Source organism: Panulirus ornatus, chromosome 51 (assembly GCF_036320965.1).
Source record: "Panulirus ornatus isolate Po-2019 chromosome 51, ASM3632096v1, whole genome shotgun sequence".
NCBI classification, from domain to species: Eukaryota; Metazoa; Arthropoda; class Malacostraca; order Decapoda; family Palinuridae; genus Panulirus; species Panulirus ornatus.
This window is the reverse complement of record NC_092274.1, coordinates 4,227,421-4,244,485: the sequence shown is the minus strand read 5'-3', so window position 1 is coordinate 4,244,485 and position 17,065 is coordinate 4,227,421. Positions and strand designations below refer to the sequence as shown.

The following is a 17,065-nucleotide window of genomic DNA, read 5'->3' as shown; positions in this document are numbered from 1 at the left end:
TCAAACAAGAATCGAGTGATGCACGGAGAGCGGTCAAGGAAGAGCAACGGTCGTACGACTGGTACGTTGCCGCTCTGCACGTCCATAAATGCGACCGTCAAGCAATGATTTACGGTTTGCGTATCACCATAAGACACAGACGAAGCTTCCAAGAAAAACATTAAGTCCTCAGTCGCTGCAACAAGTTGTAACCACAACGATATAAAAGACTTACGAATCGAATTAATAAGGAACGAATTTTTGTGTGAAAACCAAATTTTACAATGAGCTACAATAGGGTCTTTAAAGCAAATACCTATCTATTGTTGGTGACATATACCTATCTATCTATGGTGACAAATACTGGCACACTACATACTACTGATGCAACATAACAAGCAGGAGACACACCTGGTTGCTCTTCAGTCATGACATAAAAGCGAATGAAAAGATTCCTTAATGAGTTTGATACAATAGCCCCATACAACATTATCATACGACATAGTTTTTTTGATATAAAACATTGCTGACGTAAAATACAGAAAATATAGACCAATATATGAAAAACTTGACAAAATCTCACCTTGAAACTGTTGGCTATCAGAGTGAAATATCCTTCACACTTTTTAACACCAGCAGAAATGGAGATATTCAGGAGTTACCAGACAGGATTCATATACTAGTCTGAAATGTCCAAAGGATTCATATACTACAATAATAAAAAGTCCCAACATTTTATAGTTATTTGGGAGTTATTTGGTACAAATTATATGTAAAAATGATCAAAAGAAAATATTGTGAAGGTTCTCGAAAGTGGATAGATGGTAACAATAGATGTATCCAGTGTATGTTGGCTTTTTAAGCTAAATGCCATTCCCGCCTAACTGCAGTAGCTACAGCATCAACCAAACAATGGCTTCCTTTGTACACATACAATACCGACCAATTATGTACAGTAACCAGAGACTACGCCTAGAGATAATCTATGGTTAAATTTGATTGCATCCTATGCCCTGTTTCAGCCTAATGAATGAGTGTTCTCCCACTCCCACATGTATGCATCCTCCAACTCATTCAGCACAGTACATGCCTCTCATCCACCTGAATGCTCTGGGTACAATACCCCAAAACCCTCTCAAGCAGCGTTTGCTTGGGAGATAGCCTGAAAGTACCTGAGTCTGGAGCATACAGTGAGTGCATTGCACTAGCCCTACCTAATGGCAAGATCTCATCATAAGTACACATCATGGGCATTCCCTTCAGTCCTGGCCTCACATAATACAGATCCTCTTTGTCAGTCTCTCTTCATTCGTTCCCTCCATATGTCTGAATCGTTTCAGCAAATCTTATTCAGCCCTACAGTAAGACTGTGCTCTTTTCCACATTTTGCACCCCTTGACAAAGTAACTTCTTACACAACCCATCTGATGCCAAATATCATCCTCATACATATAATTTCCAGCACATCCACATCCTGCCTTGCATACAAGGCCCAAGTCTCATCCATACAACACTGCCAGTACTGTACCTTCATACCTAACCATAACTGCCCTTACATACACCGAACTTTTTATTCACATGCTCCTTAATGCACCGAGGAACTTCGTCCTCTTCCATCTTACAACTCACTTCAGTTCCCATGGTTATATCTGCTGCCACATCTACCCTTAAGTATATATAGCATTACATTTCCTTCAGGCCCTCCCATCTCAACCCATACTCATTCCCTCATGTTTTCCCCTTCCCACTGCTGTACCTCATTACCTCGCTTTTGTTTACATTTACTTTCAACTTTCTCCTTTTACAAACTCTACCACCAGCTTCTTGAGTTTCCCTACAGAGTCTACCACCTCTACGGAGTCTATCACCAGTGCTGTGTCATCTGCAAGCAGCAAATGATTTATCACCCATGCCCCTTTCCCCTTGCACACTGTATATCAGCCCTTTGCTCCAAGACCCTCACATTAAATTTCCTTACCACCCCATCCTTGACCAAATTAAAGTCATGGTAACATAACACATCTTTTACACTGGCCCATCTGTACCAGGAACCACTCATCCTCCTCTCTTCTTACACAAACAGATGTCATACTCTGCTGGCAAGAACTCACTACACTTAGTAAATTTCCATTCACTCCATTATTCGTAGCATCTTCCATAATGCATCTCTATTACCTATCTTATGCTTTTTCTACATCCACAAATGAAACAAATAAGTTACTCTCTTTATCTAAGTACATCTCACACACATTCTTCAAATCCAACATATGGTCCACATATTCTCAGCCTCTCCTGAAACCACAAACCTGCTACCAATCAGCTGCTCTATGCACATTTGCAGCTACCACTCTCCCATACACTTTACCAGGGATACTATAATTTGAATATTCATTTTTGTCTCCCTTGTATCTATACAATGGCACTATACATGCCCATTCTTAGATCCCTCTTTCCACTTCATCTGCATCTTCCACAACCCTTTGACACTGTTCTTTTCTAAAACTAGCAACATCTTCCTTTCCTTTAACTCTCTCTTCCTTTCACTTTCCATTCAGCCATAATGATCTACATTGCTTACTTTAAATGGTCACAGCCTTGTTGCTTATGGTTAAAGCCATATGCACCTTCTCTCAGATTTGATTTAAAAATCCTAGGCCTCTGTACAGGCTGGCAAAGGGCAGGGATGCCTACTTCCCTGAGGTGGACTTGTCACCCTGCTACCCATATATCTTGAAGATAACCTAGGAAGAGTCTCTTTAATCTTCACTTCCACATCCCTCAAACTCTGCTTTGAACCACTTTGTTTTATGCCTCGGCTAAATCCATTTACCCTTCTTTCACCCAATTTCCCTTATCCTTTTCTTCCACTGTTGTGTTTTTTCTCCTATCTCCTGCTGCTACATTTCAATCAGCCAAAAAAAATCTATTCAGTATGGAGTAAAATGGACCAAAATCATTCTAATATCACTAATGTATTTGTTACTTTTGGTTACTATACATCCCATGATATTCACCATCAGAATACTCTAATGTTTATACCTGATTGTGTTTTGAAAAACAATTTACCACATTTTAACTGCACTTCCACTTACACAGGATGGATCCGGAGCATACAAACTCATATATATTAAACAACCTGTCAGTGGGTTGAACTAGGACAGATGAAGTAGTGAAGATAAAGCACAGTCTGTTAGTATTGGTTGAGGATGCTAGTTTTGGGTTTCAGTACATTGTACATAAGTCAACAGTTTCTGGGGTTTCTTTCTGAAGTTTGCAATGTTAACCATGTTATCTGTAAACAGTAGCTGATTCACCTCTCACTCTGAGCATACTATGGAGCCATCCCTCATTATAAAACACCCTACATTTACCTTCCTTACTACCTTGTTTATAAAGATTTGATAAGTTCTAAGATATTACTCATCTTCAACACAGACCTAACTTTAATGGAACCCACTTGTCTTCTTCCTTTCCCACTTGTACGCAATTTCATTTGAGGTAAAAAATCCTAAAAAAAATAATAGCTTTTCACTTATCCCATATATATGTAGCACTTTTACTAGGCCTCCTTATCAACCCTATAATACAGTTTCTTAAGATCTACAAATGCCATAAAATTAACTCTTTCACAGAGCATTTCTCATGAAAATCTCGATGCAAACATGTGGTTCACATAGCCTTTCACTCTTCAGTCAGATGCTCTGTGTTAATCAGAACCCTTCCATATACTCAACAGACTTATACTACTGTAATTCAAGCATTCTTCTTTGTTTCCCTTTCTTTCCAGTTATCATGCACCACACTCAGGGCTGCAAAAACTTTGAGTAGCTTGACTAACCAATAAGCATTAGTCACTCAGATTCTTGAGAAACTCAACTTTATTTCCATTCCCTCCAGCTGCTCTGCTCACTTCATCCCACGGAAGAAACTCATTGTAATTCTCTCCTTTCACCATGCCATTTGCCATACCTCACTCTAAACAACATTTTCTTGTCTTAAACACATGATTGCTGAGATTCTACCATCTAACAAATTAAAAAGTCCACATCTCTTCTTCGTCTCATCTTTGCATTGTGCCACTTCCTCATCTGCTCCCCTTCCTTGCACTCCCATTTGTTCTCCTCACACTATCCATCTCCTTTGAAAACATAATCTCTCTGAAGTTTACTGATATTTTCTCACACCATCTAACATTTGTCCTCTTTCTCTGCACTCATATCTTTCTCCTGACTTCTTACTACTCCCTCTCTCTCTCTTGTGCCCCTTCCAATTATTAGCATCACTTCTCTCCAGATACTCATACAGATTCATCTTTTCATTCACTAGCAGTTCAGCTTTCCTTCCACTTACTTCACCTTTTAATATTCCCACATACCAACTTCTCCAGGCCACATACTTCATCTGCATATGCAAGCACTGCTTCAGTAAATACCTTCCATTCCTAGTTATGTTTGCTCACACCCTATGCCACTCTTCAGTTGATTTTATCTCTGCACAAAAGGCCTTCTTTCATAGCTCACTCACTTTCACATTTCAATCTCTTTTCCTAAACCACAAGAATTTCACATTCACCTCAACCAAGGTATGATCAGATATTCCACATGCTGCCCCTCTTAGCACATCTATATCCAGCTTCCTCCCCCTTTCCATGCCAATAAATTAACACAAAACCCAATACTGCCCAATGACCTCCAACCTCTTCCAACCACATTTTTTTTTTCTCATACTTGTTCACCATTTCCCACATCATCGAAGTAGTGCTAGAAATAGACACATCTATTCTCTAGCTGTTATTTCCAGTGTATCAAAACTACAGCCCCCTATCCACAACCGAACCCCACATACCTTTCCATGGTTTCCCCTAGCTGCTTTACAGGTCCTGGTTCAATCTATTTACAGCACATCACCCCCTGCAAATCATATCATTCTATTCTATGCATGCCTTTTAGCTACATGTGCACGCACCTTTTTCAGAACCAAGTGTTCCCAATCATCACTCCTATTTCAGATCACAAGTCAACAAGCTCTTCCATTTTCAATATGCCACAGACCTCATGCCTAATAGTTATAAACTCAGTTGCCACATCCCCCTCTGGCATTCAGATCCCCTAACACTAAGATTTCATCCTTTGTAATGAGACTATTAAAGCACTCATGCAGCTTCTCCCAAAAAGAACAGTCTTCTTCACTCCACTCTCTTCACTAATGGGTGGCTGTGCATCAACATCCTCTCACCTCTCATAATCTACTTTCTTTATAACACTCTTGAACTCACATTCTTACACTTTTTAACATACTTCCACAACTTCTTCAAAAAAGTATCACTCCCTTCTTTGCTTTTGCCTTCTCACCAAAATGAACTTTGCCATACCAATTTGCCCTATTTCACTTTTAGCCAGAATATCAGTTTCTTTCACCAAATATGGTTACATCTATGCACATTCAAACACCCCAACCTGAGCCTTTGAATAAAAATACTCACTAAAATACTCACTTTCTTTAATCAATACACTGAGCAGAAATTTCACTTCCCTGTCCCAAAAGTCTTATACATTCTATCTATGCTTAATTGCCTTTCCTACCTTTGCAAGTGTTGGGAAATCAATGATGGTCTCGTTTGCATGCTTCCAGTCTCTAGCTGCCATGTTTAATGGAACAGCAGAAGGAATTTGACATTAAATTGCCAGCCAAGGGTATGTATGTGTGAAAGAAATTTTACATCATTATCTAAACAAGTAATCAAACCTGCAGTTTCGTCCTCAACATTTATTTGTATCACGGGATGGGGCGCAGCACAACCAGAGGAATACTGTGGGGTTTATAATGCTTTACATAAAACTGATATGTACAGTAATGGGATATTACCTCATGACTAAATTCAGAGGTAATAAAAATATTAATTACAACCAAATAATGTAAAAGTACATATTTACAAAAGATTATGGACCGTAGAAATAAGATAAAATATTTTTTGGTCTTTATATTTTGAAATAAAATTCAAATGACTAGTGAAATATTTCAGAATACCACAATCTAAAATCTGAAGTTTTCATAAAAAGGAAGTCATAGATAAAATTTCCATAAGAAGGAATATCAAGCTGTTTACATGAAACCCTTAATCTAAAATAATAAAAATAATCAGAATACAAATTCACAAATAAAGATCAGAAAAGTAAAATGTATAGAATGCCTAATTATGAATAAATAGCAAAATGCTGCATTTGTAGTACCATGACAGCACCTCAGGCAAGGCTGTTAATCTGAAACTGAACCTTATTGTAAATACTGGCAGAAATAATGTAAAAATCTAAATGCAATACAACATAATGACTACTTAACAGGCATTTGGTATTAATACACTTCTTACTAGCAGAACCTAACAATGTTTTACAGGGTTAAAAATAAATGACAAATCAGCATTAGATATTTGTTATAACATCCACATAGTAAACACAATGGTCACCTTCATATTAACAACTTTGTGCACTATGCACAGATGGACAGATCACAAACATGTAGAAAAACATTTTACAAAATCCAGAAGTACATTTTTCACATGACAATTATAAAACAGCAAGATATTCTGTTTTTTCCTTAGAAAGTTTACTGTCCACTTTAAACAATCAATAAATGAACCTCCAAACTTTCCTAAGCTAGTGTAAAAAAAAACTTTGTTTTGTGTGTGTGTGTGTGTGTGTGTGTGTGTGTATACACATTTAAGAACATGGAATAACAGTGAATATGATAATTATACTATAATATTTGAAATAAAATTTACAAGCACCTAACTGGCTGTATGGACACCCCACCAAAATTTTTGGATCGCAAAAAGTATATACATTTAGTAAATTTACAACAGAGTGGGATGAAGGTGTTGGATAGAACAGGTAACAATTGTTTAGAAAAATCGACTTTAAACATCTGGTGACAAAAGTAACAGCTAGAGGCACTAGGGAATTCGGGAATTCTAGAATGGTTATAACTTGCCACTGAATTCATTATTTCACATTTATATCTTTCAAACAATATTAGTACATCCTCTCTAATTCCTCCACTTGAGAATAGTTTACTTTTTCAAACGTTTGAACTAACTTCATCTGTTACAATTAATCTCTTAACAATATGCTATGAATAAGTTACCAACCCTTTGACTTTTATCCAAAAGTATTTTTGTTAATCTATACATATTTTCTTAGCTCGTGCTGTCACCAGTTTTTCAGATAAAATCAGAAGAATTCATTATTGCAACATCTACCCAGCAACATTCCTATATACAAAGATTTGTGAACTGAAGGGAACTTTGGTCTATACATGTGGTCTAAATGGACCAAATTAATGGCTTAGGCACCTAACCACCATTAATTCTTATGGCTTTATTGTGTCCTTACAAGCATTTAGCTACTGTTAACAAATGCATCTTTTGCACATCTACGCAAATATTCAATATATCAAATAGGTACTGACACTGCAATTAGCTAAAAAAAATCAATCTAGACTATAATTCATGTAGTGAAGATAAAGGGAATGTAACTTTGGTATCATGAAATCAACAAGGAATGTTTCACCTGATATCTAAGGTTAGAGTCACATAATAATGCATGACTGATTATGGCATGCCACCATGAATCACGCCTAAAAATGTTCTAGCAAATACTGTGAACATAACCAAAATCTAAAAGAAAAAATATTGTATATGGTTCAATAAGGGAAATGCTCCAAAGTTTTTTCTGTTATACAAAATCCTAATTTCTGCTAATCAAATAATTGCCTCCAATCCAAAGAATGGTATACGTTTTAAAAGTGTTTTGTCATATTAAAATTTCCTGTATGCAAAAGAGAGTCCCTTATGTCACATATGTTTCAAAGAAAAGAACATTCGAAATTTTCTAGATTTTCCTTATCTAAATGGAAAGTATAATACTAAATCTGCTCCAAGGAAATAAATAATGGGTGTAAACAATCACCCATATTAGACCCATACAATGTAGATTTCATTCACTAAAGAAGAGCCAGATGCAATGGTAAAAATACAATCAATATATTTTTGCAGACCACAGAAACTGATATATCACTATTGGAGACCAGCAGAGCTAGAGTATATGTAGTACATGTAACAGGAAAATATTCTAACATTATAGTATATCTAATACACTATAAAACTTACTTTTCCTAATGGTGTATCAATGAAAGAATTCTAGTGGCAGTATCAAATGCTTTAGCATCAGTAGTAGGGCTAGTATTATCAGATCTTCATCCACTGAATACAGAAAATGTATCTACCATTCAAATGTGCTTGTTGCTACCATCTATTTACATTAGAGAAACTTTGTTTTTGTATACTACACTTCACATAAACACCTCCAGTCCATAAAAGTATATCTTTTTACCTGCATGTAGAGAAATATGGCTTTATTTTTGCAGTCAGACATACTTGTTGAGATCCATCATAGCCATCACAGAAGCCCTGTTTATAATGTTTGAGGAAGCATTTACATTCCTTGTTATAGTATCTACCTCATTCTTTATCAATATCACTCTCTCAGAACTATATACAGTGTGACATTAAACCTGAAAAAATGAATATGTTCACATGACTATACATCTGCACCAGTATATGTATTGAAAAACTTTCAAGTTACATGGTACTCAATTAACAAGCACTCCTCAAAAGTTCCACAAAAACTCTGAGCTGAAACATATACATGGAAGGTATGTAATAAAACATATCTAAAAAGCTTATCAATATGATAAAAGGGAACCAGGATATCTCCAAGGTGGGATATTCCCCAGGAATCAGTGCCCTAGGATACTGCTTTAATAAAAACAATTGGCAGGTGTTAAAACTAAGAAAAGCTTAACATGTATCTGAGAAAATGGCATAAATAATCTAAGATTTATGTATGATAAATATATGCAAATGAAAGAACTACAAGGATGATAACTATCTTCAATATCCTGATTTCTTTCAAGTCTCTCTTTACAATCAATGCTGATACACATACACTTTATTAAGAATGTAAAATCATTTCATAACTGGATTTTTTCAATAAAAATAATTTGGCTGCATGTCAGGAATTTCATATACATACAAGTAAGACATAAATATAATTAACATCCTGCTGTTGAGTTTAAGGGAAAAAAATTTTGTAAAAAATGACAAAAATGTTTGTAATTTTGAAGTGCTTGAATATAGCTTGCACAACAAATAAAAAATATATCTGTTCTGATGATCATTAAAATATCTAGAAGACAATATATACATATGAAAATATTACTATACATGCAGAATCAATATGTACAGTCTACAGATAGTTGCACAGTGGTAAAACACTAACATATACCATATGAATAAATAAACATCAGATTAAAGTTATAAATTCATATTAAAACAGTTTTAGGCACATCAACTTCAAATTTTAATTCCATATGCCACAGGCTAAACCTGATAGCTTGCCATAAATAAAAATTTTACTATATTGCCTAAAATTTCTGAATAAGGCAAAATTTGCTTGGAAGCACAGGGTTAAAAAGCACCAATGCCATAGAGTTCTGCTACTTGTCAAGTTCTTACATACCTTAATATCAATTTAATTGATCAGAAAATTTCAAATTCCCAAAATTCTAATTTGTTGAGATTCACAAGAATATGGTTTAATTCATGATTATAAAGGCTTAAATTTTTGAACTGCTACAATCACAAATCTCTGCACTTAGCAGATTGCACTTGTTTATACATGATGAGAGTGCCATATATAATCAAACAATAACAGTATATCACATTCAAAAGGACCTCATGGCTACCAAAAACCATAAATATCCATTAGTATATATATATATATATATATATATATATATATATATATATATTTAAAGATCCTGTACTGGTTTACTTTTACACGTAACACAGAAAAATACAAATGCCAAATTCGTTAAAACTTACATAAAAACTCATTTCTATAGTTCACTTAGTCTATCCAAAGTAGATATACATGCCCATTTACCTATCAATTTATCTCTTCTGTCTATCTTTTTAAGTTTGTAAGTGCCTGATGGACCCCCAAGGAACTCAAATTCGTATTTTCCACTGTCTGTGAGTGCTTGTCTCAAAGCCTTGATAGCCGAATATCCCAGGCCTCGGGTTTCCAATTCAAGTGTTGGTGATGCTAATTTATCCCGCAATGTCTGGAGGAGAGAGAAAAGAATACAATGTACAAGAATGACAGTATTACAAAAACTTCAACACAGGAAATAACCTTAACCACTGCTGTCCACAAGATAGCTAGGTAACTTGTCATGGCCATGTTATGCCACAGCAACCAGGACAATTCTAGTTGCTTGGTTATGCTAATTCATGGAGAGAAAATACTGAACTTCAAAAAGACAACTTTAGCCCTCCAACATGACAATTAAATTTGGTCTCCATACTTGCAAAATACTATTCCTCAAGTAGCATTAAAAAAGATTCTATCCTTACAGAAAGAGATATACAAAAATGCAGTATATATAACAGTAAAATCCATCAAAAAGTTGCTGCACCATCAATATCATGGATAACAGTGGACAAGGTTATTACAATTCTAATGTATGTTAACACCATGAAACACAAAGATCCACCTAAAATGATTCTACACTGATTCTACCTCACACATACTTGCCCCTCAATTCTTTGCAACAGCTCAAGACCCCTCCCATCTAACTATTCCAAAATTAACCAGCAACCCCAAATACAAATAAAAAACTTTCCCCTGCCTTACACCTCAGCAACCTAGTTCCTCCCAGCCCATCAAATATAACACTGACAAAGCACATACACATCAAAATGACCCAAAAAGCACTAAAAAAACCATCCTCCAAACTCCACCTCATAAGACATACACCAATATGAATCCACTCACCCCGTTCATAATGAGTTACACTTTCAAATCTTTGCCTTAGACATCATTCATCCCTACAACACTACCATCATTGATTCAACAAACACCAAGATCCTATATGCCTACAATGCAACTACCACAATAAAGATACCAAACACTTACAGCTCAACTGCCCCACACTTCATGACAGACACACACAAGCATGCATCACTAAACTTTATGACTTGCGGTCCTTCAGGTTGACATGGCTGGTTTCTAGAGTGCTCCAGGAGTCCTTTAGAAGAGACAAAGGACTCCTAGGGCAGGAAGTATGTATATTTATGGGTGAGGTATTCATTTCTGCATGGGGGTTGAGGACTAGTTATGTAGTGGTTTAGATGACTGGGGTCACAACTGTCACAAAGAACTGTTTACTAATAATGTTGAGGTGGAATTGCAATGGAAAAATTTCGTTCAATGTGGTTACACATGCAACCTCTCCATCCCCTAACCTAAAGCTAGCTAAATTTCTTTTCATACATTTACCTTGCCAAACAGAGCTGCCTGAGTTGGAGAAAGTTTTAGTCCAGCAAGAGAAAGGAGTGAGAGGTGATGGAGGTTAGAGGTGAGAGCCTGGAGAAGTGTGTGTTCCATACCAGGTTTTCCACTAGACTCTCGTACTTCTACCCCACCCAACAACACTTCCCGTAACTGACTTCCACGGAGCTGTTTACCTGCAGCACGCATCACCTGAAAACATATATTGCAATTTCAGACAAAGTGGTTTCTACACATATCTTTAAAGATAACACTCATGATAATTTTCTTATGCAGTGAACATGAGATTTCATAATATTACATTACAAGATGAAATACTTTCAAATGAATCTGAATTCTGTACTTTATTTCACCCTTGAAATATATCCTACCTTTTCACAGTTGTCCAAAGAAAACACCCAACCACCTAATGTTAATCTTCTCAAGAAAGGAAACGATCCCGGCAAAAGTGAAAACAGCCTGTGAGTTGTAGCATCATCAATAACATCAGCCCCAAGACTGGATGTCAAAGAAACATCAACAAGCTTTGGGAAGTGCCTGAGCAGGAATAATAGCTGTGGTCCCCTTAGTACAACCTTGTTGTTCAAAGTCACCTGAAAATGAGGAAAATACTGGCCTTACAGACTCATTTTGTATTATATTTTTGCATTCATCCCAAGTGAACCAAAATTCATCCCTAACCAAAGACAAATAAAATGTTGTATGGTTTGTAGCCAATGGATGGGTTTGAAAAGTGAAGGATTTATAAAAAGAACTGTGCAACAAAGTTTGAAAGTATGCTACACCGCTGTCTTTTGGTCCATTACTGTCCAGATAAGCCAGTCCCACTGTGATGCCTGTGATACAGTGTGAAGTCTAAACATGTGTGACAGAAAATTAAGTGGATACAGTATGAGTGAGGTAAAAAGATGAACCATAGAGAGAAGATTATCTTATTTCTAATCATTATCTACTTTCCCACAGCAATATAGCAAAATTTTTATCATGATATAAAAGCTAACAAAAGATGTATATTTCATCAACAAATGTAACATACCTCAAAATTATCTAGATTCAAAAATGCTAAGGTGTTATTTTGTAGTGGTGGAACTCCTTCTTGGAGTGCTGCTATCACATCATCCTGCCGAGACAGACGAGCCAAAGATCCATCATGCACTGTGACCAAAACCTGACAACTGCCTAAATCAAGGTGTTGTAGTTCAGTCACAGTTAGGAACTGAATCAGTTCTCTAAGAGATCGTTCACTCTGTAAAAAAGAAATGATAACAGTTTATAACAATATTCCTATTCACATGAGGTGAATCAAAGGCCTAATGCCTCAGAAAACATTCATACATACCCTCCCCTCACATATAGTGGAACTAAGTGAACATGGTTATCCATATTAATGTGGTAAAAGTCTGTTGAGTGCACCTGGTATGATGTATAGGTTGACTTAGTGAGGATGACGTACACAAAGCAACTGACTGAGAGGGATAAATGTGGCCTCATGAGTTGCAGAGGCTGTGTGGGCCAGGCATTTCCTTAGAAGAATTTGTATGATAAATATAAGGAGAAAGAGATGGATTTATAAGTGGCATTTAAAGACCTGGATAAAGCATATGAAAGGGATGAAAGAAAAGCTTTGTGGAAGGTGCTATAAATAAACAGCATGAAAGAAAAGCTACTAAATGTAGTGAGGAAGTTTAAACAGAGAGTACAGCATATGCATCAGTAGAAAGGGAGGAGGGGTGGGTGCTTTCAGGTGAAAGTAGGTTTTCATCAAGGTGCACCATACTGCCAAGGCTGTTTAATCTGTTCATGGACTGGGTAGAGAGGGAGGTAAGTAAAGATGCCTAAAAGGTGAGTCAATAGCCATTTGCAGATGGCAAGGCTCTGGTGACAGACTTGAGAGAAAATCTCTAGAAGCTGGTGACTGAGTCTAGGAAAGTGCATGAAAAGAGGAAGTTCTGAATACAGTATATGTGAAAAAATAAGTTAATGAGTTGTGAGTGTGAATGAAGAGGACCTGAAGGACATGGACTGAGAACCAGGGTGTATGAAACAGTCAGTGGGAACCATAAAAAGGTCTCTGTGGCTCTGGTTTTGGTGCATCATACATCTGCTAGAAAGTGGATATGAGCAAATGCAGCCATTCTTTGGCTGTCCCTGGAGCTATATCACTCACATGGGAAACTATGAAAAACTATCAAAAAAGGAGTGCTTATCTAAGGAGTGTGGTTTTGGTGTTTAGTGCCTGTCAGGTCATTTCAGTTTGTATGTGCTTTGTCAGCATTGTTTTCATTTAAGGTGTGGGGACCCTGTGATTAAAGGTTGCAGAAGCATTAGGAAAGGTTGCAGAAGCATTAGGAACTAAGTCTTTTATTCCTTTTGGGGGTTGGAGACTAGTTATTGAGTGATTTGGATGAGACGGTCTTGTACTGTTGAAAAAAATTGAGTGCTGAGCATGATGAAGTGAGAATATATTCAGAGGATCTTTGTTTCATTGTGTAGGTGCTGAGAAAGTCTGTTTGGCTGGATGATGACAATAAGAAAGGTTTGTGTCTTGAATCTGTGTGAGCATGGAAATCATTAACCTAAATTTTAACTCCAGCCTCCCTAAACAACCCACCTGTATGACGTAACTACGTTCTAAAGTACTTTCTTGAAACACACTGTCCTTATCTACTCATGTTTTCAATTACATTCTCCTAATAATCCCTCTTGATTAAGCCTTTGTATATAGTGGATACCAAATGGAATTCTTCCAGTCAACCTGTCTTTTCTAATACCAACATTTTCAGCAGCAACATAAAAATTTTAGATGCTGAAGGAAAATCTCTACAAATTTTCCTCCGCTCATGTCTATATAGTACAGAGGTGCTGTCCATATCAAATGTTTACTGTGAAACTTATCGAGTCTTGGAAGTAACTAAGCTTGTTTCAAAGCCTTAATTCTATACCTTTAAGACAGCTGTTTGCCTTGTTCTGATGAAATTTGTTGATGTTACTTCTAAGGAAAATCTGTCACTATAATCAAAATCTTCATCTTAAAATTAGCTGACAAACTTGCCTCAACTTGAATGGTCCATCCATTTAAGACAACAAATCTTAAGGACTTGTTTTTGGAAAGGGCACTAAGTGTGACTTGAAGAGCAGCATCCCCCAAGAGTATATGAGGAGATGTTAGGTCAAGAAGCTGCAGACTGGTATTCTCCTGGAAATGAAAAAAAAAATTGAACTTTAACCAAACATTCCAATAACTTTTGAAGCTTGAATGTTGGTCATCCAAACATTGTTCAGCAAAACACATCTGAAAATATAACCAGCTCTTCATCATGGTACATGTGACCATGACTAAACCTGTAACCTTTCCATGACAAAACATAGTGAACTAAAATTCTATTGGAATAAAAAAAATTGAGATAAAAATCTTTCATGCTAGTTCTTTGTACAGTAGTGATATAATATTGTAACATGGCTAAACTGGTACACTAACAAAAATAATCATTAGTGAGTTTTTCAATGTGAATAATCATTACAAATCCATATGAAAATAAGATTTTGATAAAGGTTTTATCTTTTTAATAAAGGTTTTAGCTTAGTCTTCTTAATATATCTGATTTCTAGTTATAATCAATTTACTCCTAATCATTAACACAGAAAAACAAGAAATCTGACAGTATTTCTGCTATCATAATACTAATAAGCATAATGTATGTGAAGAATAAGGGATAAAGCATGGAAAGGTCTGTAAATATGGAGCTGTAGTTTTGGTGCATTACACTTGACAGAGAAGAGAATGGATGTGAGTGGACGCAGCCTTTCTTCATCTGTTCCAGGTGCTACCTCAATAATGCAGGAAACAGCGATCAAGTACGTTAAAAAAGAATGTATAAACAGTTATATACTATATACTAATGCCCATAAAATATCATGTTAATTGCCTTAAATTTAGTTTAGATGCATCACAATACAGTGCAATATTAACTTAGAACAAACTGGCTCATCAAATAAAACTCCAATCTCAAATTACAACTCAGCCTTTATAAACAAAACATTCTATCATACATGATAAAAAAAAAAATCCTTATTGTCACATCATCTCATGTATCTTTAGCCCTGTCCATTTCTCTTAATTTCTACCCTTTCTCTACATACCTTCACCGAAACAAATCTACATCTATCACCTGCTATGCATCCTATATGGCCACTATATCTAAAAGGCTTACATCTATGCATACATCTCAATTCTTCCTCTTTTCTTATAACTCCAACAACACCAGAAACATTATAACTTTGACCTATCTGGTTCCAGGAAAATGAAAGTTTACCTATGAGTTACGAAGCAAATCAAGGACTCCCATCGTACAGATACTTTACACATTCTAATTATAACATTTTTTTCATTCATTTGAGTTCTCATTGCATCTCAATTTCTTCGTTATATGGCTCAGCTTCAGCTTTTCCCCCCCTGCCATTTTTTTGATCATTACCTCCAAATTCTTAAACTCATGAACATATCTTAATCAATCTAAAATGAAACCATACTAACAGATAATCTTTTTTAATAATATTAACTTTGCCCTTGTATTTCAACATTCATTTTTAACAGGGACTGATAGGGCATTGGCAAATAACGTGCCGTAATAAAGGAAGGACTTGGGGTTGAGGATAAGGGGAGCAACTTCCTTTCTATTCTATCACAGTCCAGTTGTTTACAGCACTATTACACCTTTCATCTTACATATACTGATGCTTTTATCAAAATATATAAAAACATGGTGACATTAAATGTCATTATTGTATCCCAACATTACCTGAATCTTCTTCCACCATAAATGCTTTTAACAGCACTCACATAGACATCTAGGAATATCAATTAAAACCCTTTCCTATGCACTTTTAATCATACACTTCTTTAAGCCTACAAATGGTACATCAATTTTCCAAAGGGTGAGAGGGAAGGCCAGGAAAACTTTCCCTTCTATATCATTTTCCAAAAGAGGAACAATGGAAAGAAACAAATGAGCATCTTTTATTTTCTATGGCTTAGTCATTTGTTCTGAACACTACCTTGCTTGCATGGGAAACAGCGAGAATGTATGAAAAAGAACAACATTACTAATGGTAACATTTTTCATACTTGTTCACTGAGGTCTTTGTTTCATTGTTAAAAATCATCACATTCCCACAACAATTTATCATCCATATTATCTTCTTGTGGAATAAGAGAGCTAACATAATTGTCAAAATTGGGGAACAAACCTGCTTTGAGTTCAAATTCTTTTCTTCATTTTGGCGAGGATGCTATTCCCAGAAGTTCCAATGGGTCCACTGCTGGGACTAATTGGATCATAATTCCTGTCAAACTCAGGGAAACACTGCCAGATGCCATTAATTCATCATTTCAAAAAAAAGCACCACACTGGTGAATGCCTGACAACCCACCATCTTCTTGCAGCCTCTTACATTACAAGCTACATCACTCTTATCACAAGAAAGTGAACCCTAAGCACTGAAGAGTCAACAAACACTTACCAAAGGGGTGAATACAAGAAAAGACTCCATGGGAGTGAGTGTCCTCTTAAAATGTAGAAAAGATCTCAAAGCATGTCTTTTCTTTTTGAAGAACAGAGGACAACACAAAAAATACTGAGGAGGAGGTGGACCAGTCCTTGAAGGACTTTAAAATT

At 36.1% G+C, this 17,065-nt stretch overlaps 2 protein-coding genes across 8 annotated transcripts in view; both read right to left on the bottom strand.

The window, feature by feature from the left end:
* LOC139764853 (ammonium transporter Rh type B-like) overlaps positions 1–2,669 on the bottom strand; it is a 38,243-nt gene extending 35,574 nt beyond the window's left edge. For both annotated transcript variants that reach the window (XM_071691859.1, XM_071691860.1), the window contains exon 1: positions 563–2,669. The gene's annotated coding sequence lies outside the window, so the exon portion shown is untranslated. The remainder of the gene's footprint in view (positions 1–562) is intronic.
* Positions 2,670–5,730: 3,061 nt separating this feature from the next.
* The window catches only part of LOC139764851 (uncharacterized), a 174,082-nt gene continuing 162,747 nt past the window's right edge, over positions 5,731–17,065 (bottom strand). For all 6 annotated transcript variants that reach the window (XM_071691853.1, XM_071691854.1, XM_071691852.1 and 3 more), the window contains 5 exons: positions 14,443–14,586; positions 12,427–12,636; positions 11,762–11,983; positions 11,379–11,582; positions 5,731–10,161 (listed from right to left, as the gene is read on the bottom strand). In XM_071691853.1, coding sequence (XP_071547954.1) covers positions 9,934–10,161; positions 11,379–11,582; positions 11,762–11,983; positions 12,427–12,636; positions 14,443–14,586 — 1,008 coding nt within the window. In that variant the 3' untranslated portion in view covers positions 5,731–9,933. The remainder of the gene's footprint in view (positions 10,162–11,378; positions 11,583–11,761; positions 11,984–12,426; positions 12,637–14,442; positions 14,587–17,065) is intronic.